The following is a 26,366-nucleotide window of genomic DNA, read 5'->3' as shown; positions in this document are numbered from 1 at the left end:
CACATGTACAAGGCACACATGTACAAGGCACACATGTACTCAAGGCACACATGTACAAGGCACACGTGTACTCAAGGCACGCGTGTACTCAAGGCACACATGTACAAGGCACACGTGTACTCAAGGCACACGTGTACTCAAGGCACACATGTACAAGGCACACGTGTACTCAAGGCACACGTGTACTCAAGGCACACGTGTACTCAAGGCACACGTGTACAAGGCACACGTGTACTCAAGGCACACATGTACAAGGCACACGTGTACTCAAGGCACGCGTGTACTCAAGGCACACATGTACAAGGCACACGTGTACTCAAGGCACACGTGTACTCAAGGCACACATGTACAAGGCACACGTGTACTCAAGGCACACGTGTACTCAAGGCACACGTGTACTCAAGGCACACATGTACAAGGCACACGTGTACTCAAGGCACACGTGTACTCAAGGCACACATGTACCCAAGGCACACATGTACAAGGCGCACGTGTACAAGGCACACGTGTACTCAAGGCACACGTGTACTCAAGGCACACATGTACAAGGCACACGTGTACTCAAGGCACACGTGTACTCAAGGCACACATGCACAAGGCACACGTGTAATCAAGGCACACGTGTACTCAAGGCACACATGTACAAGGCACACATGTACAAGGCACACGTGTACTCAAGGCACACATGTACTCAAGGCACACATGTACAAGGCACACATGTACTCAAGGAACACGTGTACAAGGCACACGTGTACTCAAGGCACACATGTACAAGGCACACGTGTACTCAAGGCACACGTGTACTCAAGGCACACATGTACTCAAGGCACACATGTACAAGGCACACATGTACTCAAGGCACACATGTACAAGGCACACATGTACTCAAGGCACACGTGTACTCAAGGCACACATGTACAAGGCACACGCGTACTTCAGGCACACATGTACTCAAGGCACACATGTACTCAAGGCACACGTGTACTCAAGGCACACATGTACAAGGCACACGTGTACTCAAGGCACACGTGTACTCAAGGCACACGTGTACTCAAGGCACACATGTACAAGGCACACGTGTACTCAAGGCACACGTGTACTCAAGGCACACATGTACCCAAGGCACACATGTACCCAAGGCACACGTGTACTCAAGGCACACATGTACTCAAGGCACGCATGTACAAGGCACACATGTACCCAAGGCACACATGTACCCAAGGCACACATGTACTCAAGGCACACGTGTACTCAAGGCACACATGTACAAGGCACACATGTACCCAAGGCACACATGTACTCAAGGCACACATGTACAAGGCACACATGTACAAGGCACACATGTACTCAAGGCACACATGTACAAGGCACACGTGTACTCAAGGCACACGTGTACTCAAGGCACACATGCACAAGGCAAACGTGTAATCAAGGCACACATGTACTCAAGGCACACATGTACAAGGCACACATGTACAAGGCACACATGTACTCAAGGCACACATGTACAAGGCACACATGTACTCAAGGAACACGTGTACAAGGCACACGTGTACTCAAGGCACACATGTACAAGGCACACGTGTACTCAAGGCACACGTGTACTCAAGGCACACATGTACAAGGCACACATGTACTCAAGGCACACATGTACAAGGCACACATGTACTCAAGGCACACGTGTACTCAAGGCACACATGTACAAGGCACACGTGTACTCAAGGCACACGTGTACTCAAGGCACACATGCACAAGGCACACGTGTACTCAAGGCACACGTGTACTCAAGGCACACATGTAGTCAAGGCACACATGTACAAGGCACACGCGTACTCAAGGCACACGTGTACTCAAGGCACACATGTACAAGGCACACGTGTACTCAAGGCACACATGTACAAGGCACACATGTACAAGGCACACGTGTACTCAAGGCACACATGTACAAGGCACACATGTACAAGGCACACGCGTACTCAAGGCACACGTGTACTCAAGGCACACATGTACAAGGCACACATGTACTCAAGGCACACATGTGCAAGGCACACATGTACAAGGCACACGCGTACTCAAGGCACACGTGTACTCAAGGCACACATGTACAAGGCACACATGTACTCAAGGCACACATGTACTCAAGGCACACATGTACAAGGCACACATGTACAAGGCACACGTGTACTCAAGGCACACATGTACAAGGCACACATGTACAAGGCACACGTGTACTCAAGGCACACATGTACAAGGCACACGTGTACTCAAGGCACACGTGTACTCAAGGCACACATGTGCAAGGCACACATGTACAAGGCACACGTGTACTCAAGGCACACGTGTACTCAAGGCACACGTGTACAAGGCACACGTGTACTCAAGGCACAGGTACTCAAGGCACACATGTACAAGGCACACATGTACTCAAGGCACACATGTACAAGGCACACGTGTACTCAAGGCACACATGTACTCAAGGCACACATGTACAAGGCACACGCGTACTCAAGGCACACGTGTACTCAAGGCACACATGTACAAGGCACACGTGTACTCAAGGCACACATGTACTCAAGGCACACATGTACAAGGCACACGTGTACTCAAGGCACACGTGTACTCAAGGCACACATGTGCAAGGCACACATGTACAAGGCACACGTGTACTCAAGGCACACGTGTACTCAAGGCACACATGTACAAGGCACACGTGTACTCAAGGCACACGTGTACACGGCACACGTGTACTCAAGGCACACATGTACAAGGCACACGTGTACTCAAGGCAAGGCACACGTGTACTCAAGGCACACATGTGCAAGGCACACATGCACAAGGCACACGTGTACTCAAGGCACACATGTACAAGGCACACATGTACTCAAGGCACACATGTACAAGGCACACGTGTACTCAAGGCACACATGTGCAAGGCACACGTGTACAAGGCACACATGTACTCAAGGCACACATGTACAAGGCACACATGTACAAGGCACACATGTACTCAAGGCACACATGTAAAAGGCACACGTGTACTCAAGGCACACGTGTACTCAAGGCACACATGCACAAGGCACACGTGTACTCAAGGCACACGTGTACTCAAGGCACACATGTACAAGGCACACATGTACAAGGCACACATGTACTCAAGGCACACATGTACAAGGCACACGTGTACTCAAGGCACACGTGTACTCAAGGCACACATGTACAAGGCACATGTGTACTCAAGGCACACGTGTACTCAAGGCACACATGTACAAGGCACACGTGTACTCAAGGCACACGTGTACTCAAGGCACACATGTACAAGGCACACATGTACAAGGCACACGTGTACTCAAGGCACACATGTACTCAAGGCACACATGTACAAGGCACACGTGTACACAAGGCACACATGTACAAGGCACACGTGTACTCAAGGCACACGTGTACTCAAGGCACACATGTACTCAAGGCACACATGTACAAGGCACACATGTACTCAAGGCACACATGTACTCAAGGCACACGTGTACTCAAGGCACACATGTTCTTAAGGCACACATGTACAAGACACACATGTACAAGGCACACATGTACTCAAGGCACACATGTACAAGGCACACGTGTACTCAAGGCACACATGTACTCAAGGCACACATGTACAAGGCACACGTGTACTCAAGGCACACGTGTACTCAAGGCACACATGTACAAGGCACACGTGTACTCAAGGCACACATGTACTCAAGGCACACATGTACAAGGCACACGTGTACTCAAGGCACACGTGTACTCAAGGCACACATGTACAAGGCGCACGTGTACTCAAGGCACACATGTACAAGGTACACATGTACTCAAGGCACACATGTACAAGGCACACGTGTACTCAAGGCACACATGTACAAGGCACACGTGTACTCAAGGCACACGTGTACTCAAGGCACACATGTACAAGGCACACGTGTACTCAAGGCACACGTGTACTCAAGGCACACGTGTACAAGGCACACGTGTACTCAAGGCACACGTGTACTCAAGGCACACGTGTACACAAGGCACACATGTACAAGGCACACGTGTACTCAAGGCACACGTGTACTCAAGGCACGCATGTACAAGGCACACATGTACTCAAGGCACACGTGTACAAGGCACACGTGTACTCAAGGCACACATGTACAAGGCACACGTGTACTCAAGGCACACGTGTACTCAAGGCACACGTGTACTCAAGGCACACATGTACAAGGCACACGTGTACTCAAGGCACACGTGTACTCAAGGCACACGTGAACTCAAGGCACACATGTACTCAAGGCACACGTGTACTCAAGGCACACGTGTACTCAAGGCACACATGTACTCAAGGCACACATGTACAAGGCACACGTGTACTCAAGGCACACATGTACAAGGCACACATGTACAAGGCACACGTGTACTCAAGGCACACATGTACTCAAGGCACACATGTACAAGGCACACGTGTACTCAAGGCACACATGTACAAGGCACACATGTACAAGGCACACGTGTACTCAAGGCACACGTGTACTCAAGGCACACATGTACTCAAGGCACACATGTACAAGGCACACGTGTACTCAAGGCACACGTGTACTCAAGGCACACATGTACAAGGCACACTTGTAACCAAGGCACACGTGTACTCAAGGCACGCGTGTACTCATGGCACACATGTACTCAAGGCACACATGTACAAGGCACACGTGTACTCAAGGCACACATGTACAAGGCACACATGTACAAGGCACACATGTACTCAAGGCACACATGTGCAAGGCACACGTGTACTCAAGGCACACATGTACAAGGCACACGTGTACTCAAGGCACACGTGTACTCAAGGCACACGTGTACAAGGCACACGTGTACTCAAGGCACACGTGTACTCAAGGCACACATGTACAAGGCACACATGTACAAGGCACACGTGTACTCAAGGCACACATGTACAAGGCACACATGTACTCAAGGCACGCGTGTACAAGGCACACGTGTACTCAAGGCACACGTGTACAAGGCACACGTGTACTAAAGGCACACATGTACAAGGCACACATGTACTCAAGGCACACATGTACAAGGCACACATGTACTCAAGGCACACATGTACAAGGCACACATGTACAAGGCACACGTGTACTCAAGGCACACATGTACAAGGCACACGTGTACTCAAGGCACGCGTGTACTCAAGGCACACATGTACAAGGCACACGTGTACTCAAGGCACACGTGTACTCAAGGCACACATGTACTCAAGGCACACATGTACAAGGCACACGTGTACTCAAGGCACACATGTACAAGGCACACATGTACAAGGCACACATGTACAAGGCACACGTGTACTCAAGGCACACGTGTACTCAAGGCACACATGTACAAGGCACACGTGTACTCAAGGCACACATGTACAAGGCACACATGTACAAGGCACACATGTACAAGGCACACGTGTACTCAAGGCACACGTGTACTCAAGGCACACATGTACAAGGCACACATGTACAAGGCACACATGTACTCAAGGCACACATGTACAAGGCGCACGTGTACTCAAGGCACGCGTGTACTCAAGGCACACATGTACAAGGCACACGTGTACTCAAGGCACACGTGTACTCAAGGCACACATGTACAAGGCACACGTGTACTCAAGGCACACGTGTACTCAAGGCACACGTGTACTCAAGGCACACATGTACAAGGCACACGTGTACTCAAGGCACACGTGTACTCAAGGCACACATGTACCCAAGGCACACATGTACAAGGCGCACATGTACAAGGCACACGTGTACTCAAGGCACACGTGTACTCAAGGCACACATGTACAAGGCACACATGTACTCAAGGCACACATGTACAAGGCACACGTGTACTCAAGGCACACGTGTACTCAAGGCACACATGCACAAGGCACACGTGTAATCAAGGCACACGTGTACTCAAGGCACACATGTACAAGGCACACATGTACAAGGCACACGTGTACTCAAGGCACACATGTACTCAAGGCACACATGTACAAGGCACACATGTACTCAAGGAACACGTGTACAAGGCACACGTGTACTCAAGGCACACATGTACAAGGCACACGTGTACTCAAGGCACACGTGTACTCAAGGCACACATGTACTCAAGGCACACATGTACAAGGCACACATGTACTCAAGGCACACATGTACAAGGCACACATGTACTCAAGGCACACGTGTACTCAAGGCACACATGTACAAGGCACACGCGTACTTCAGGCACACATGTACTCAAGGCACACATGTACTCAAGGCACACGTGTACTCAAGGCACACATGTACAAGGCACACGTGTACTCAAGGCACACGTGTACTCAAGGCACACGTGTACTCAAGGCACACATGTACAAGGCACACGTGTACTCAAGGCACACGTGTACTCAAGGCACACATGTACCCAAGGCACACGTGTACCCAAGGCACACGTGTACTCAAGGCACACATGTACTCAAGGCACGCATGTACAAGGCACACATGTACCCAAGGCACACATGTACCCAAGGCACACATGTACTCAAGGCACACGTGTACTCAAGGCACACATGTACAAGGCACACATGTACCCAAGGCACACATGTACTCAAGGCACACATGTACAAGGCACACATGTACAAGGCACACATGTACTCAAGGCACACATGTACAAGGCACACGTGTACTCAAGGCACACGTGTACTCAAGGCACACATGCACAAGGCAAACGTGTAATCAAGGCACACATGTACTCAAGGCACACATGTACAAGGCACACATGTACAAGGCACACATGTACTCAAGGCACACATGTACAAGGCACACATGTACTCAAGGAACACGTGTACAAGGCACACGTGTACTCAAGGCACACATGTACAAGGCACACGTGTACTCAAGGCACACGTGTACTCAAGGCACACATGTACAAGGCACACATGTACTCAAGGCACACGTGAACTCAAGGCACACATGTACTCAAGGCACACGTGTACTCAAGGCACACATGTACAAGGCACACGTGTACTCAAGGCACACGTGTACTCAAGGCACACATGCACAAGGCACACGTGTACTCAAGGCACACGTGTACTCAAGGCACACATGTAGTCAAGGCACACATGTACAAGGCACACGCGTACTCAAGGCACACGTGTACTCAAGGCACACATGTACAAGGCACACGTGTACTCAAGGCACACATGTACAAGGCACACATGTACAAGGCACACGTGTACTCAAGGCACACATGTACAAGGCACACATGTACAAGGCACACGCGTACTCAAGGCACACGTGTACTCAAGGCACACATGTACAAGGCACACATGTACTCAAGGCACACATGTACAAGGCACACATGTACAAGGCACACGCGTACTCAAGGCACACGTGTACTCAAGGCACACATGTACAAGGCACACATGTACTCAAGGCACACATGTACTCAAGGCACACATGTACAAGGCACACATGTACAAGGCACACGTGTACTCAAGGCACACATGTACAAGGCACACATGTACAAGGCACACGTGTACTCAAGGCACACATGTACAAGGCACACGTGTACTCAAGGCACACGTGTACTCAAGGCACACATGTGCAAGGCACACATGTACAAGGCACACGTGTACTCAAGGCACACGTGTACTCAAGGCACACGTGTACAAGGCACACGTGTACTCAAGGCACAGGTACTCAAGGCACACATGTACAAGGCACACATGTACTCAAGGCACACATGTACAAGGCACACGTGTACTCAAGGCACACATGTACTCAAGGCACACATGTACAAGGCACACGCGTACTCAAGGCACACGTGTACTCAAGGCACACATGTACAAGGCACACGTGTACTCAAGGCACACATGTACTCAAGGCACACATGTACAAGGCACACGTGTACTCAAGGCACACGTGTACTCAAGGCACACATGTGCAAGGCACACATGTACAAGGCACACGTGTACTCAAGGCACACGTGTACTCAAGGCACACGTGTACAAGGCACACGTGTACTCAAGGCACACGTACTCAAGGCACACATGTACAAGGCACACATGTACTCAAGGCACACATGTACAAGGCACACGTGTACTCAAGGCACACATGTACAAGGCACACATGTACAAGGCACACGTGTACTCAAGGCACACATGTACAAGGCACACGTGTACTCAAGGCACACGTGTACTCAAGGCACACGTGTACTCAAGGCACACATGTACAAGGCACACGTGTACTCAAGGCACACGTGTACTCAAGGCACACGTGTACAAGGCACACATGTAGAAGGCACACGTGTACTCAAGGCACACGTTTACTCAAGGCACACGTGTACAAGGCACACATGTACAAGGCACACGTGTACTCAAGGCACACGTGTACTCAAGGCACACATGTACAAGGCACACGTGTACTCAAGGCACACATGTACAAGGCACACATGTACTCAAGGCACACATGTACAAGGCACACATGTACAAGGCACACATGTACTCAAGGCACACATGTACAAGGCACACATGTACAAGGCACACGTGTACTCAAGGCACACATGTACTCAAGGCACACATGTACAAGGCACACGTGTACTCAAGGCACACATGTACAAGGCACACATGTACAAGGCACACGTGTACTCAAGGCACACATGTACAAGGCACACATGTACAAGGCACACGTGTACTCAAGGCACACGTGTACTCAAGGCACACGTGTACAAGGCACATGTGTACTCAAGGCAGACGTGTAATCAAGGCACACATGTACAAGGCACACATGTACAAGGCACACGTGTACTCAAGGCACACATGTACAAGGCACACGTGTACTTAAGGCACACGTGTACTCAAGGCACACATGTACAAGGCACACGTGTACTCAAGGCACACATGTACAAGGCACACGTGTACTCAAGGCACACGTGTACTCAAGGCACACGTGTACAAGGCACACATGTACAAGGCACACGTGTACTCAAGGCACACATGTACTCAAGGCACACATGTACAAGGCACACGTGTACTCAAGGCACACGTGTACTCAAGGCACACATGTACAAGGCGCACGTGTACTCAAGGCACACATGTACAAGGTACACATGTACTCAAGGCACACATGTACAAGGCACACGTGTACTCAAGGCACACATGTACAAGGCACACGTGTACTCAAGGCACACGTGTACTCAAGGCACACATGTACAAGGCACACGTGTACTCAAGGCACACGTGTACTCAAGGCACACGTGTACAAGGCACACGTGTACTCAAGGCACACGTGTACTCAAGGCACACGTGTACACAAGGCACACATGTACAAGGCACACGTGTACTCAAGGCACACGTGTACTCAAGGCACGCATGTACAAGGCACACATGTACTCAAGGCACACGTGTACAAGGCACACGTGTACTCAAGGCACACATGTACAAGGCACACGTGTACTCAAGGCACACGTGTACTCAAGGCACACGTGTACTCAAGGCACACATGTACAAGGCACACGTGTACTCAAGGCACACGTGTACTCAAGGCACACGTGAACTCAAGGCACACATGTACTCAAGGCACACGTGTACTCAAGGCACACGTGTACTCAAGGCACACATGTACTCAAGGCACACATGTACAAGGCACACGTGTACTCAAGGCACACATGTACAAGGCACACATGTACAAGGCACACGTGTACTCAAGGCACACATGTACTCAAGGCGCACATGTACAAGGCACACGTGTACTCAAGGCACACATGTACAAGGCACACATGTACAAGGCACACGTGTACTCAAGGCACACGTGTACTCAAGGCACACATGTACTCAAGGCACACATGTACAAGGCACACGTGTACTCAAGGCACACGTGTACTCAAGGCACACATGTACAAGGCACACTTGTAACCAAGGCACACGTGTACTCAAGGCACGCGTGTACTCATGGCACACATGTACTCAAGGCACACATGTACAAGGCACACGTGTACTCAAGGCACACATGTACAAGGCACACATGTACAAGGCACACATGTACTCAAGGCACACATGTGCAAGGCACACGTGTACTCAAGGCACACATGTACAAGGCACACGTGTACTCAAGGCACACGTGTACTCAAGGCACACGTGTACAAGGCACACGTGTACTCAAGGCACACGTGTACTCAAGGCACACATGTACAAGGCACACATGTACAAGGCACACGTGTACTCAAGGCACACATGTACAAGGCACACATGTACTCAAGGCACGCGTGTACAAGGCACACGTGTACTCAAGGCACACGTGTACAAGGCACACGTGTACTAAAGGCACACATGTACAAGGCACACATGTACTCAAGGCACACATGTACAAGGCACACATGTACTCAAGGCACACATGTACAAGGCACACATGTACAAGGCACACGTGTACTCAAGGCACACATGTACAAGGCACACGTGTACTCAAGGCACGCGTGTACTCAAGGCACACATGTACAAGGCACACGTGTACTCAAGGCACACGTGTACTCAAGGCACACATGTACTCAAGGCACACATGTACAAGGCACACGTGTACTCAAGGCACACATGTACAAGGCACACATGTACAAGGCACACATGTACAAGGCACACGTGTACTCAAGGCACACGTGTACTCAAGGCACACATGTACAAGGCACACGTGTACTCAAGGCACACATGTACAAGGCACACATGTACAAGGCACACATGTACAAGGCACACGTGTACTCAAGGCACACGTGTACTCAAGGCACACATGTACAAGGCACACATGTACAAGGCACACATGTACTCAAGGCACACATGTACAAGGCACACGTGTACTCAAGGCACGCGTGTACTCAAGGCACACATGTACAAGGCACACGTGTACTCAAGGCACACGTGTACTCAAGGCACACATGTACAAGGCACACGTGTACTCAAGGCACACGTGTACTCAAGGCACACGTGTACTCAAGGCACACATGTACAAGGCACACGTGTACTCAAGGCACACGTGTACTCAAGGCACACATGTACCCAAGGCACACATGTACAAGGCGCACATGTACAAGGCACACGTGTACTCAAGGCACACGTGTACTCAAGGCACACATGTACAAGGCACACATGTACTCAAGGCACACATGTACAAGGCACACGTGTACTCAAGGCACACGTGTACTCAAGGCACACATGCACAAGGCACACGTGTAATCAAGGCACACGTGTACTCAAGGCACACATGTACAAGGCACACATGTACAAGGCACACGTGTACTCAAGGCACACATGTACTCAAGGCACACATGTACAAGGCACACATGTACTCAAGGAACACGTGTACAAGGCACACGTGTACTCAAGGCACACATGTACAAGGCACACGTGTACTCAAGGCACACGTGTACTCAAGGCACACATGTACTCAAGGCACACATGTACAAGGCACACATGTACTCAAGGCACACATGTACAAGGCACACATGTACTCAAGGCACACGTGTACTCAAGGCACACATGTACAAGGCACACGCGTACTTCAGGCACACATGTACTCAAGGCACACATGTACTCAAGGCACACGTGTACTCAAGGCACACATGTACAAGGCACACGTGTACTCAAGGCACACGTGTACTCAAGGCACACGTGTACTCAAGGCACACATGTACAAGGCACACGTGTACTCAAGGCACACGTGTACTCAAGGCACACATGTACCCAAGGCACACGTGTACCCAAGGCACACGTGTACTCAAGGCACACATGTACTCAAGGCACGCATGTACAAGGCACACATGTACCCAAGGCACACATGTACCCAAGGCACACATGTACTCAAGGCACACGTGTACTCAAGGCACACATGTACAAGGCACACATGTACCCAAGGCACACATGTACTCAAGGCACACATGTACAAGGCACACATGTACAAGGCACACATGTACTCAAGGCACACATGTACAAGGCACACGTGTACTCAAGGCACACGTGTACTCAAGGCACACATGCACAAGGCAAACGTGTACTCAAGGCACACATGTACTCAAGGCACACATGTACAAGGCACACATGTACAAGGCACACATGTACTCAAGGCACACATGTACAAGGCACACATGTACTCAAGGAACACGTGTACAAGGCACACGTGTACTCAAGGCACACATGTACAAGGCACACGTGTACTCAAGGCACACGTGTACTCAAGGCACACATGTACAAGGCACACATGTACTCAAGGCACACGTGAACTCAAGGCACACATGTACTCAAGGCACACGTGTACTCAAGGCACACATGTACAAGGCACACGTGTACTCAAGGCACACGTGTACTCAAGGCACACATGCACAAGGCACACGTGTACTCAAGGCACACGTGTACTCAAGGCACACATGTAGTCAAGGCACACATGTACAAGGCACACGCGTACTCAAGGCACACGTGTACTCAAGGCACACATGTACAAGGCACACGTGTACTCAAGGCACACATGTACAAGGCACACATGTACAAGGCACACGTGTACTCAAGGCACACATGTACAAGGCACACATGTACAAGGCACACGCGTACTCAAGGCACACGTGTACTCAAGGCACACATGTACAAGGCACACATGTACTCAAGGCACACATGTACAAGGCACACATGTACAAGGCACACGCGTACTCAAGGCACACGTGTACTCAAGGCACACATGTACAAGGCACACATGTACTCAAGGCACACATGTACTCAAGGCACACATGTACAAGGCACACATGTACAAGGCACACGTGTACTCAAGGCACACATGTACAAGGCACACATGTACAAGGCACACGTGTACTCAAGGCACACATGTACAAGGCACACGTGTACTCAAGGCACACGTGTACTCAAGGCACACATGTGCAAGGCACACATGTACAAGGCACACGTGTACTCAAGGCACACGTGTACTCAAGGCACACGTGTACAAGGCACACGTGTACTCAAGGCACAGGTACTCAAGGCACACATGTACAAGGCACACATGTACTCAAGGCACACATGTACAAGGCACACGTGTACTCAAGGCACACATGTACTCAAGGCACACATGTACAAGGCACACGCGTACTCAAGGCACACGTGTACTCAAGGCACACATGTACAAGGCACACGTGTACTCAAGGCACACATGTACTCAAGGCACACATGTACAAGGCACACGTGTACTCAAGGCACACGTGTACTCAAGGCACACATGTGCAAGGCACACATGTACAAGGCACACGTGTACTCAAGGCACACGTGTACTCAAGGCACACGTGTACAAGGCACACGTGTACTCAAGGCACACGTACTCAAGGCACACATGTACAAGGCACACATGTACTCAAGGCACACATGTACAAGGCACACGTGTACTCAAGGCACACATGTACAAGGCACACATGTACAAGGCACACGTGTACTCAAGGCACACATGTACAAGGCACACGTGTACTCAAGGCACACGTGTACTCAAGGCACACGTGTACTCAAGGCACACATGTACAAGGCACACGTGTACTCAAGGCACACGTGTACTCAAGGCACACGTGTACAAGGCACACATGTAGAAGGCACACGTGTACTCAAGGCACACGTTTACTCAAGGCACACGTGTACAAGGCACACATGTACAAGGCACACGTGTACTCAAGGCACACGTGTACTCAAGGCACACATGTACAAGGCACACGTGTACTCAAGGCACACATGTACAAGGCACACATGTACTCAAGGCACACATGTACAAGGCACACATGTACAAGGCACACATGTACTCAAGGCACACATGTACAAGGCACACGTGTACTCAAGGCACACGTGTACTCAAGGCACACATGTACTCAAGGCACACATGTACAAGGCACACGTGTACTCAAGGCACACATGTACAAGGCACACATGTACAAGGCACACGTGTACTCAAGGCACACATGTACAAGGCACACATGTACAAGGCACACGTGTACTCAAGGCACACGTGTACTCAAGGCACACGTGTACAAGGCACATGTGTACTCAAGGCAGACGTGTAATCAAGGCACACATGTACAAGGCACACATGTACAAGGCACACGTGTACTCAAGGCACACATGTACAAGGCACACGTGTACTTAAGGCACACGTGTACTCAAGGCACACATGTACAAGGCACACGTGTACTCAAGGCACACGTGTACTCAAGGCACACGTGTACAAGGCACACATGTACAAGGCACACGTGTACTCAAGGCACACGTTTACTCAAGGCACACATGTACAAGGCACACGTGTACTCAAGGCACACGTGTACTCAAGGCACACATGTACAAGGCACACATGTACTCAAGGCACACATGTACTCAAGGCACACGTGTACTCAAGGCACACATGTACAAGGCACACGTGTACTCAAGGCACACATGTACTCAAGGTACACATGTACAAGGCACACGTGTACTCAAGGCACACGTGTACTCAAGGCACACATGTACTAGGCACACGTGTACTCAAGGCACACATGTACTCAAGGCACACATGTACAAGGCACACATGTACTCAAGGCACACGTGTACTCAAGGCACACATGTACAAGGCACACGTGTACTCAAGGCACACGTGTACTCAAGGCACGCATGTACAAGGCACACATGTACTCAAGGCACACGTGTACTCAAGGCACACGTGTACAAGGCACACGTGTACTCAAGGCACACATGTACAAGGCACACATGTACTCAAGGCACACATGTACTCAAGGCACACATGTACAAGGCACACGTGTACTCAAGGCACACGTGTACTCAAGGCACACATGTACAAGGCACATGTGTACTCAAGGCACACGTGTACTCAAGGCACACATGTACTCAAGGCACACATGTACAAGGCACACGTGTACTCAAGGGACACATGTACAAGGCACACATGTACAAGGCACACGTGTACTCAAGGCACACAGGTGCAAGGCAAGCAGGGACACGGAGAGAGGGTCTCAGACCAACTAGAAGCAGGTACCTGGTGCTCATTATTACTTGAAAAGCACAGCTAAACTGGTTGTTGGAATCTCTTTATAGTAAAAGCAGGGTGGGGGTGGAAACAGGAGCTACTAGGGCATGGGACAGCTGCTGTGCTTTAGATGTCTACCTTAAGATTTATGTGTGATGCTTTCTCCTTGTTGACTCCAGCAGGAGTCTTGGAGACTGGTTCAGTGTGAGTAACTGCCCCGTGGATGTCCAACCTATCATCCAACACTATCTAATCAACTAAACCATGGCACTAAGGACCCCATCCAGTCTCTTCCTAAACACCTCCAGTGATGGTCACTCCACCACCTCCCTGGGCAGCACATTCCAATGGCCAATCGCTCTCTCTATGAAGAATTTCTTCCTAGCATCCAGCCTCAACCTCCCCTGGCACAGCTTAAGACTGTGTTCTCTTGTTCTGGTGCTGGGTGCCTGGGAGAAGAGACCAACCCCCACCTGGCTACAGCCTCCCTTCAGGGATTTGGAGAGAGCAAGAAGGTCTCCCCTGAGCCTCCTCTTCTGCAGGCTAAGCAACCCCAGCTCCCTCAGCCTCTCCTCACAGGGCTGTGCTCCAGGCCCCTCCCCAGCTTTGTTGCCCTTCTCTGGACACCTTCCAGCACCTCAACATCTTTCCTAAACTGAGGGGCCCAGAACTGGACACAGGATTCAAGGTGTGGCCTGAGCAGTGCTGAGCACAGGGCAGAATGACCTCCCTGCCTGTGCTGGCCATCAAGGTACTGTTTGTCTTCCATTGTCCCACGATAAATGCACACCTACATCAAATTTAGGGATTGATTAAACAAAATTATGTGTTCCTCCAAAGACAGGAGGATTTGTTAATGCGAGTGAGTGTCTGAAGAGAGCAGAATTGGATAATATGAAATTCACATTTGTTTTTCCACTTTTGTACACTTCTGTACTTCATGAAATGTTATGCATCTAATTACAGATCCAAATGAGCATGCAATTTCTTTGGCCAGCTCTAAGTACCCAAAGTAGCTTGATCTGTGGTGTAAGAAATATGTTTTTTGTAAGGAGGAACCAACTGAGACAGGCACATCCAGGCATTCAAAGCAGGCAGGTTCACCACATTCATTACTTGGTATCGAGCTGTTCCTTAGGCTGCAGCCTCACCTTAGATAGTGTTCTTTGTTTCACATAACTCCTTTAATCCTCTCTGGATGCATTCCAAGTTTTAGCTTCCTCCCCTGCTTTGGTGGCTGATTTCACGTGACAGGTTTTCATTGTAGCTCTGTCAAGAAAAAAAACCTTCAGCCATTTAATTTATCTTGGCTTTGTTTCAAAGTAGTTGTGCTTTCTTATTAATTAGCTGATTATCTTTTACATTCATTTGTGGCTTTCATATCTCCAAATCCCTGCGTATCCCTTAGTACCACACTCCTTGCTCTTGTCTCTGATTGCTTTCCCAACACACTGATGGATTACATGGCTTCACATTCCCTGTAGTGCTGGACTCTCCTGTGGAGCTGCTAATTAGAGTTCCTGCACAACTTTCTGCAAGTGGGAATTGTAGTTTTCACTTTTGAAGGTGTGTCATTTGTATCATTCAGCCTGGCTAACGCTGAAGCCTTTTTTTCCCTTTATCTTGGAAAACAGGCTGTGCTTGAGGTGAAAGGATTTGTCAATACTGCAGGCTGCAAGCCCAGGATAGTCTGAGCACTGACAGCAGAGAAGGTACAAATATTTAAGATACTGAGTGTTCCAATTAACAGATTTGCGTCCAAGAGACTTTCATACTCTAGATACTGTTCATAAGTGTCAGTTAGTGGATCTTTGAGACAAAAATCATATGTTATTTCCAGGACCTTGATAACTCTATGTGATAATTATTTATAAGACAGCACGGGTAGGAATGCTGATGAAATTCCCTTGTGCCAACAGGATCCTGGCACAGCTCCGCAGCTGACCAAGTATCTGCAGATTTCCTGTTGCAGATTTTCTCTCACTCCCAAATTTGTCTTAATTTTTATTTGCCTTCCATATTAAAGCATAAGGAGGGAGCTAAGGGACACATAGGATGGCCTTGAAGATCACATTAGAAATGGGGAAAAGGCATGGCAGAGTTAGCCTGTCAGGCATGGCAGAACTACCTTTTGATTTCCCTCTTTGATTTATTTCAATCTGGTAAATATTGTCTGCTCTGCTGAATGCTGTCCTCCCTCACCTTGCTTCTCCCTTTATCCTGGGGGACTGCAATTTTTGTACATCCTTTTACAAATGGGAGGAATGTGTGTTTCCACTCTTCTCCTTTTATTTGCTTGGGAAACGGCCATTCATCCTTACACCTGCAAGCTCTGTTATTCCATCATTTCAGCGTTCATCTTTACACTCTCTTGCCTCCAATCCCAGGAAAACAAATGCAAAACAAAACAAAAGTTCTTAATGCTGACTGCAAATTTACCTCAGCCAACTTGGACATCCACTGAGCAGCCAAGAGCTCTGGTTATTTATGCTCTTCAACCACAACAACAACAAAACCCCACCAAAACAAGAACCAAACCCAACAACAGAACCAGAGCTAGCAAAGTGCTGAAGCAGCTTCTCCCTCTCTACTGACCTGCCAGATAAAGACTGATTGGCTAAAAGCAGCACCAGTGCTGTGCAGAGAAGGAAGCTGCTGTGATGTGTGTCATCTCTATCTGCTGGGGAATTTACTTTGGCATGAGAACACATCCAGCACATCTTATGAGCAAGAGCAGGTACACATTCTCGCACACACTCCACACCCTAAATGGACTGACACGCTTCTACCTGTGCATGCATACTCCTATGGATCCTTAAGGAAGAAACAGCTTTCCAGCTTTTGTGTGTGTGTGATAATTGGTGAGATTTCAATAGCTGTTTTAATGCTATCAAGTATTTAGGTGCTCTTGCTCTTCATTTTAGAGTTGTGACCTTAAAAAAATTAAGGGAAACTGCAATGCAGCATTTCTGATCTGTAATATGATGGGGGCTATGAGGGCAAACTGCTTGACCTGATGGCTGAATTTAAGCCCTAGTTGTGCAAAGCTCTTAATCATTTGCTTACCCCTGAATATATGACTAGTCCTCCTGATGCCCGCACAATAAACATGAACGTGACAAAGGGTCTTTCTCTAGTACCCATTATTAAAGCCTGAAGGCAAAGTCTATCTTCTCTGTCATATAACATTTCTATAGGTATGTTTCATTTAATTTGCTGTGACATTTAATCACCCATCAACTTTGCTTTATATGAAGCTTCCTGTTCCTTTTAAAAGAAGTGTTTTGTGTCAAAAGGAAGCTGAAGTCTTTCTACAATTTGAATTGCAACTATATTAACCAATTACTGACAGCCAACAATCTTCCTTTGGAGTGCAGTGGATTAAAACAGGTTATCTGTGTAGTAAAATGAGGATATGAGAGCAGAAACATCAACTCCAAAATATTTTCCCCCCCTTATGCAACACAGGATGACCAAAGGGGTAATGTTTTGTGTGGTGTAGGCAGTCCTTCACTGCAACAGGTACCTTCAAGATGGATTATCTCTGGCCTTACAGCTATGGAAGCAGGACTTACCTACACTTAAAGTGAAAAGTATAGCTAAGTCCTGTGCCCTCAGACACCTTTCCTGCTGCAGGCTGTTCTTCAATACAATAGCATGAAGCTCTGTTCTGCTCAGCATCATCCAAGCACAGATCAAGCTATTCTGTCTGAGGCCTCCCATTGCTCCTGCCACAGGCTGGAAATAATGGCCAGGTTTATTGCTGTGTTATTATTGCTCTAAGGTCAGGCTCCCGGATCTTTCATCCATTCTCCTGCACTCTTTTATTCTTTCATTTGTTCATCTTGACCCAGCTCACACTTGTGAACTACACTGCATTTGTTAGATGAAGGGGCTGCCTGCCCTGTCTCAGAGCATTAAGTAGGACAGTGGTCCTTAGGGTAAATGGAGCATGGTATGGGGAAACAAATGTCATTCTTTTCAGCCAGGACCGAGTGTGTGTGTTTTATCTGTTGAGTACATCTCTGACACTGCTGTAAGAGCTCTTTTTTCTTGATCTGTATTACATACACCCCCTCCCCTCTCCCATTGCCAAGGCACAAGAGCTGAAATCATGCCATGCAAAACTTCAGGTTTGCTTCAGTCTGTGCCTCTTTGGTCAGTGCTATCCGGTGAATCTTCAATCTATTTCTAAAGCAGTGTTTTGACATTTATTTTCTTTACCTGGAAGCATCATAATGAGAAAGATTTTCAAGCTGCAATTACAATTCTCTAGTTTGAGGAATACTCAATAATTTAAAAAGACCTATCAATCAGAGTCCATTTTATGATAAGAAATACTTCAGCACGTTCCACATGGGTGTAAACATGGTAATTTTCAAAGCAGACGTCTGCTGTATGGTCTTTCGCAGTCTGGTTTTCACAGTTCCAGTAGAAGCTACAGTGTGTGTACACAGGCAAAGCAATAGATCACAGAATCACAGAACCAACCAGGTTGGACCATCAAGTCCAGCCTATCACCCAGCACCATCTAATCAACTAAACCATGGCACCATGGTCTTCTCTTTAGGAAGTCAGACTCTCTGTGTGGTCTTTGACGTGGAAGCCAAGAATGGTGTTGATGTACAGATCATAACCAGATTTCAATACCAAGTAAGCCTCTCTGTCTGCTCCAACACATTAACAAGAGAGGCTAATGAGCTCAAGCCAAGGTCATAGTTCCTCAGGGTCTCACCAGGATCTTTGTTTCACTAGACATCTTTTGAAAATAAAAGAAAAAGAAGTGAAAAAAGTACTGTGCTTCCTGCTCTGGTGCCAACCTCAAACCTTCAGTGCCTTAGAGCATAGGTGTTGCTTCCTCTCCTTTCAAAACTGGCCTGACAATATCCTGCAGACAGTCAGAGCTCACGTTGTCTTCCTTGAGGCATGTTAGTGCTTTGGACATGTTGAGAGGCACAGACATCTTGTGTGTCAGGAGTAGCTGATCTGATAATTGCCTGAACTCAAAGCTTGGCCCCCGAGGATGCCACTGGTTCAGAGTCTGGACATGCCACTTGTTTCAGCTCTTACTTTCAAGCTGGAAACTCTACTGTTAGCATCTGTTCTCTGGAGGGAAGAGTGGTTTCTGCTGCCTTTCCAGGGTGTGGAAAGGAAGCATTGTATTGCTGCTCGTGCTTTACTGAGTGCACTCACTGCTCAAACTAGGGCAATGTTACCCAGCATGGCAACTGCAGGGAGACTCTCAGTTGTAATGAGGCCCAAGTAAAATGAGCAAGATGATGCAGCCCAAGTGAAAATTGCTTTTGAGGTTGGCTAAACTCCTGAGGAATAATAGCAGCCACCCCCTTGCTTTTAGAGATCTCTGTCAGAAGGCTTTTCCTGATCTCCTCCTCTGCCCCAGGCACACCATGGGATTCCACAGCACCATTTGCAGGTGATGAGCTTGGCTGTATAAAGGCCCTGAGGCCACTAAATGTACTGAAGGCCACAGTGTGACACTGCTAAGCACATCAGACAAAACATAAGTGAAGTTTTCAGCAATGAGTTGTGACTTTGGGTGAGGATAGGGACATTTCTCTATTTTTGTATTTCTGGACACAGTTCCCACAGCAGCTGCCATGACTGTGGTCCCCTGACACCATGCTCCTTTGTGGAGGGTCAGGAGTGATTCCTGTGTGAGGGTGATGTGAGCAGGTTCCCTGTGTTACTGACACCCAGCAGCTTGCAGCTGGGTCTGGTTTTGAGCCCCGTTGCTGCAGTGGTGAAGCTGGACCCACTCATCTCCTTCTGAGGGGAGCAGGCCCTGGCCCAGTTTGGCTTCAGACTCTCAGTATTTCATTTGAAAGCAGTGTGGAGGAGAAGAAAGAGAAATGTGGGGAAAATCCCACATTCCACTGCAGCTGCTTGTGGACAGTGGTGCCATGGGCGCTCCTTGGGCTGGGCAGGCAGAGGGACGCTTGCTGCGTGGCTGGCATGCTTGTGGAAAACAGCCACTGGCCAAGCAAAGGAGCTCAGAGTCCAGGCTGCTGAGCTGGCACGGAGGGCTCGGGGGAGCCTGGCTTCTGCCATTGCTCGGCTCGCACATGCTGGTCCCTGCCAGCGGGCAGAAACCTCGTAGCGTGCTTTTGCCTGGGTGCTCAGAGTGGAGTCTGACAGCAGCATCTCTTCCCCAGCTGATCCTGTGTTGCTCTGTTTGCCTTGCAGGGACCTGCCACGTCGGCTGGGCCTACTACTGCACGGGCGGGGGCGCGGCGGCCGCCATGCTGGTGTGCACCTGGCTGGCCTGCTTCTCGGGCAAGAAGCAGAAGCAGTACCCCTACTGAGGCGCCCCGGGGCACGGCCGCTGCCAGACCCCCAGCGGCCTGCCGGCTCTCTGGACAGCCACAACGGACGAGACGTTTTTCAGTGCTTTCTCTCTGGAGCGGGTGTGGGGAGGGACGGGGGGTGGCTGCTGGGAGCAGCGGTGCGGAGCTCCCGGCGGGGCTGGACGGAGCCTGGCGTTCCTACCCACGCCTGCTTGTGGTGTACCCTGCGGGGGTGCAGGCAAGGAAAACTCCCCTTTGGAAGCAGTGACCGTTGTGTGCACCGAGGAACGGAGAGGCTGGTGAGGGGGGTGGCGGTGCCAAGGGTCTGGGTAGCGCCCCGCAGCCCCTCAGCACAGCGCTCCTGAAAGCACACGTGCACGCACGGGTGGTGACCCTGGCACAAAGCGAGAGGAAGCTTCTTCCGGTGCGACTCCTCTTTACCTTCTTCCTTTCCTTCCTTTCTTTCTTTTTTACTTCTCTCCAGTGGTTTAAAGCCCAGTGTTGCAACACTTTTTAATTAAACTTAATAAAAGGACCAATAAGCCACTTTGTCAGTATTTTGTATATTCTCTACACCTTTCTCTTCCCAAAGCATTTAGCCACTGCTTATCCAGCCCTGTATAACTTTTGTTAAGCCTCTGTGTCTTCAGCATTATTGCAAAGGTGCAGCATCATTACCTGGCACATGTAGCCTCTCCCTACAGTACTTGTATGAGGTGCAGCAAATGGGCATTCCTCTGTCCATTGGGAATTCCACTCAGGGTACTGTAGAGCTCTGTTGGTTGTGTACAACTAACAGGAGACTTCTCCAGACATAGCTTTCTGTTGCTGTTACATTTAGCTCATGGGTGTTGTGTTGTGCTGTACCATGTTTATTACTTCAATACTCATTTTTGTAAAGATATATATATAATATGTGCTATTTTATGTTTGTATTTGGAAAATCTCTGTAAATAAATTTTTCCTTGATCAATACTTGCAATGCATAGTCCTGTCAATAGATCAGAAGGTTCCTCCCTACATCCCCACTGCAGAAAGCCTTATCAATGATCATGACTTTCATAACCGTGGTGTATCCTTTTTCTCTGTAAGATACACGAGTTTAGGGTTCAGTTACATCGCCTGAGGACGGACATCATTGTCACTCCATTGTCACCAAAGGCATTCTGGCACATTCCACATTGTTGCCTGATACTGGCCTGTGTCTTGTAGGACCTCAGCAAGATCTTCCCCTTTTTGTCCTGGGTGCTGTGGACTCAGCTTTTCACACATCACTGCATATCATTTTTCAGGTGACTGAAACAAGCCTTCACTTTCTTAATAGCATTGACACTGGTCACATATCGACCAGGTGGCATTTTGTGTGCCTGACAATGGCCCTGTACATAGAATTGCAGAATCACAGAACTGTCAGGGCTGGAAGGGACCTCAAGGATCACCCAGTCCCAACCCCCCTGCCATGGGCAGGGACACCTCACACTACAGCAGGTTGCTCACAGCCACCTCCAGCCTGGCTGCAAACACCTCCAGGGATGAGGCTTCCACCACCTCCCTGGGCAACCTGTGCCAGTCTCTCACCACCCTCATGGGGAAGAGCTTCTTCCTTACATCCTATCTGGATCTACCCATTTCTATTTTTGTTCCATTCCCCCCAGTCCTATCACTCCCTGACACCCTCAAAAGTCCCTCCCCAGCTTTCTTGTAACCCCCTTCAGACACTGGAAGGCCACAATAAGGTCTCCCAAGAGCCCTAACACACAAAACACAAACCCAGTCTTTTAGTTTCTTTAAGAAAAGCAACACGAACTTAGAGCATGGGAACTTGTAAGGGGTTTACAGACATTTGACTAACTGATGTTGCTCCCTTTCAAATGTGCTGTTCTGCTCTTGTTTTGCCAGTATGATACTCCTGTCCTGTATTTCTGATTGTCTGTGTTGTAGTTGTGGCTCTTGCAGAGGTTGCAGTTGCTGTGTACAATACATTGAGCAGCTTCTTGGAGGTATCATAGTATCATTCAGGGTTGGAAGGGACCACAAGGATCATCTAGTTCCAACCCCACTGCCATGGGCAGGGACACCCCACACTACATCAGCCTGGCCACAGCCTCAGCCAGCCTGGGCTTAAACACCCCCAGGGACGGGGCCTCGACCACCTCCCTGGACAACCCATTCCAGGGCTTCACCACTCTCATGGTGAAGAACCTCCTCCTCACACCTAGCCTGAATCTCCCCACCTCCAGCTTCATTCCATTCCCCCTAGTCCTAGCACTGCCTGAGATCCTGAGCAGTCCCTCCCCAGCCTTCCTGTAGCCCCCTGCAGATACTGGAAGGCCACAATGAGGTCACCTCGGAGCCTTCTCTTCTCCAGACTGAACAGCCCCAACTCCTTCAGTCTGTCCTCACAGGAGAGGTGCTCCAGCCCTCTGCTCATCCTTCTGGCCCTGCTCTGGACACCTTCCAGCACCTCCACATCCCTCTTGCCATAGGGGCTCCAGAACGGGACACAGTACTCCAGGTGGGGTCTCACCAGGGCTGAGTAGAGGGGGAGGATCACCTCCCTTGCTCTGCTGGCCACACTTCTCCTGATGCAGCCCAGGATCTGATTGGCTTTGCGGGCTGCAAGTGCACACTGAGAGCTCATGTTGAGCTTTTTGTCCACCAGCACCCCCAAGTCTCTCTCCTCAGGGCTGCTTTCCAGCCAGTCCCTGCCCAGCCTGGATTTGTGCCTGGGGTTGCCTCGACCCAGATTCAGGACCCTGCACTTGCTCTTATTGAACTTCATGAGGTTGGCTTGTGCCCACCTCTCCAGCCTGTCCAGGTCCCTCTGGATGGCCTCCCTTCCCTCCAGCGTGTCTGCTGCACCACACAGCTTGGTGTCATCAGCAAACTTGCTGAGGGTGCACTCAATGCCACTGTCCATGTCACCCACAAAGATGTTGAATAAGACAGGTCCCAGGACTGATCCCTGAGGGACTCTGCTTGTCCCTGGCCTCCACTGGGACATGGAGCCATTGACAGCCACTCTTTGGGTGCGGCCATCAAGCCAGTTCCTTATCCATCTAGTGGTCACCCATCACACCCATGTGTCACCAGTTTGGAGACCAGGATGTGGTGTGGGACAGTGTCGAAGGCTTTGCTCAGGGCCAGGTAAATGACATCAGTTGCTCACCCCTCATCTATTAATTTTGTCACCTGCTCATAGAAGGCCACCAGGTTGGTCAGGCAGGATTTGCCCTTGGCAAAGCCATGCTGACTGCTCCCAATCACCTCTTCACTATTCTTCTGAGCCAGTAGTGCCTCCAGGAGGATCTGCTCCATGATCTTTCCAGGCACAGAGGTGAGACTGACTGGCCTAATGTACATGGAAATAGCAATCTCAGCTTAGGGTGATCAATCCTGATACCACTGAACTGAATTTTATTGAGTTTCATGATAGGCTAAGCACTATATATTCACTTTATTGTGCTGTGCAGTGAAAACAAAATTGTACCTTACCCCTCACAGTTTAGGCCATAATAGCCCTATCACACCTGATTGTATTTCTGAGGAGAAGCACTGCAACCCTGCCATGGGGCCTTGCTGCTCCACATGCTCCTCCAGTGGCACTTGCAGCAGTGGGACCTTCAGCTCTCCCCACCTGCTTCCAGGTTTCGGCTCTTGCCCCTTCTCCCCAGTGCTCAGGACCATACCCAAATCTCCTGCAGGAGGTTCCACACACCCCTATGGTAAGTATGAATATGCCTGTCAGGATTGTGGATTGCTGGTTTCATAAAACCAAAGGAAATACAAAGTCAGCTTTGGCTGTGGCTGCTCTGGCTGCAGTAAGATCTTTGATAGGTAGCTCAAAACAAAAGCTGCTGCCTCTGCACAATATGCTCCTGTGCAAACATGTCTTTCCTGCCACTTGAACTGCAATTTGCTCTGCAAAGGTGAAGGGACTAGACTATAAAAATACAAGTGTTACTATTCTGAATTTGACCCTCTCAGCAGTGTGACCTGGAGCATGCATCGAGGAGATCATCTTGACTTTCTTTTTAGATCCTTTTCTCAGTTTTGAGCTTCATTTATCATGACAAGCTGGTACTATGCCATTGTTCCATGAATAAAATGAGACTGACTTCCTCTGAATTTGGGTACAAACTCTTCTTTTTGTCTTTTTCACATTTCACAGAATCACAGAACTGTCAGGGCTGGAAGGGACCTCAAGGATCATTCAGTTCCAACCCCCTGCCATGGGCAGGGACACCCCACACTACATCAGCCTGGCCACAGCCTCAGCCAGCCTGGGCTTAAACACCCCCAGGGACGGGGCCTCGACCACCTCCCTGGACAACCCATTCCAGGGCTTCACCACTCTCATGGTGAAGAACCTCCTCCTCACACCTAGCCTGAATCTCCCCACCTCCAGCTTCATTCCATTCCCCCTAGTCCTAGCACTGCCTGAGATCCTGAGCAGTCCCTCCCCAGCCTTCCTGTAGCCCCCTGCAGATACTGGAAGGCCACAATGAGGTCACCTCGGAGCCTTCTCTTCTCCAGACTGAACAGCCCCAACTCCTTCAGTCTGTCCTCACAGGAGAGGTGCTCCAGCCCTCTGCTCATCCTTCTGGCCCTGCTCTGGACACCTTCCAGCACCTCCACATCCCTCTTGCCATAGGGGCTCCAGAACGGGACACAGTACTCCAGGTGGGGTCTCACCAGGGCTGAGTAGAGGGGGAGGATCACCTCCCTTGCTCTGCTGGCCACACTTCTCCTGATGCAGCCCAGGATCTGATTGGCTTTGCGGGCTGCAAGTGCACACTGAGAGCTCATGTTGAGCTTTTTGTCCACCAGCACCCCCAAGTCTCTCTCCTCAGGGCTGCTTTCCAGCCAGTCCCTGCCCAGCCTGGATTTGTGCCTGGGGTTGCCTCGACCCAGATTCAGGACCCTGCACTTGCTCTTATTGAACTTCATGAGGTTGGCTTGTGCCCACCTCTCCAGCCTGTCCAGGTCCCTCTGGATGGCCTCC

The 26,366-nt window shown here is 49.5% G+C and overlaps 1 protein-coding gene across 1 annotated transcript in view; it reads left to right on the top strand.

Moving 5' to 3' along the window:
* Positions 1-22,329, top strand: part of LHFPL6 (LHFPL tetraspan subfamily member 6) — a 209,254-nt gene extending 186,925 nt beyond the window's left edge. Inside the window, exon 4 of the mRNA XM_068168618.1 lies at positions 21,261-22,329. Coding sequence (XP_068024719.1) covers positions 21,261-21,379 — 119 coding nt within the window. The 3' untranslated portion in view covers positions 21,380-22,329. The remainder of the gene's footprint in view (positions 1-21,260) is intronic.
* The last annotated feature ends 4,037 nt before the right edge of the window (positions 22,330-26,366 follow it).

This window comes from Melanerpes formicivorus, unplaced genomic scaffold (assembly GCF_026170545.1).
Source record: "Melanerpes formicivorus ecotype bairdi unplaced genomic scaffold, bMelFor1.0.p_v2 SCAF_144, whole genome shotgun sequence".
Classification (NCBI taxonomy): domain Eukaryota; kingdom Metazoa; phylum Chordata; class Aves; order Piciformes; family Picidae; genus Melanerpes; species Melanerpes formicivorus.
The sequence above is the reverse complement of the archived record's forward strand: the minus strand, read 5'-3'. Positions and strand labels throughout refer to the sequence as shown.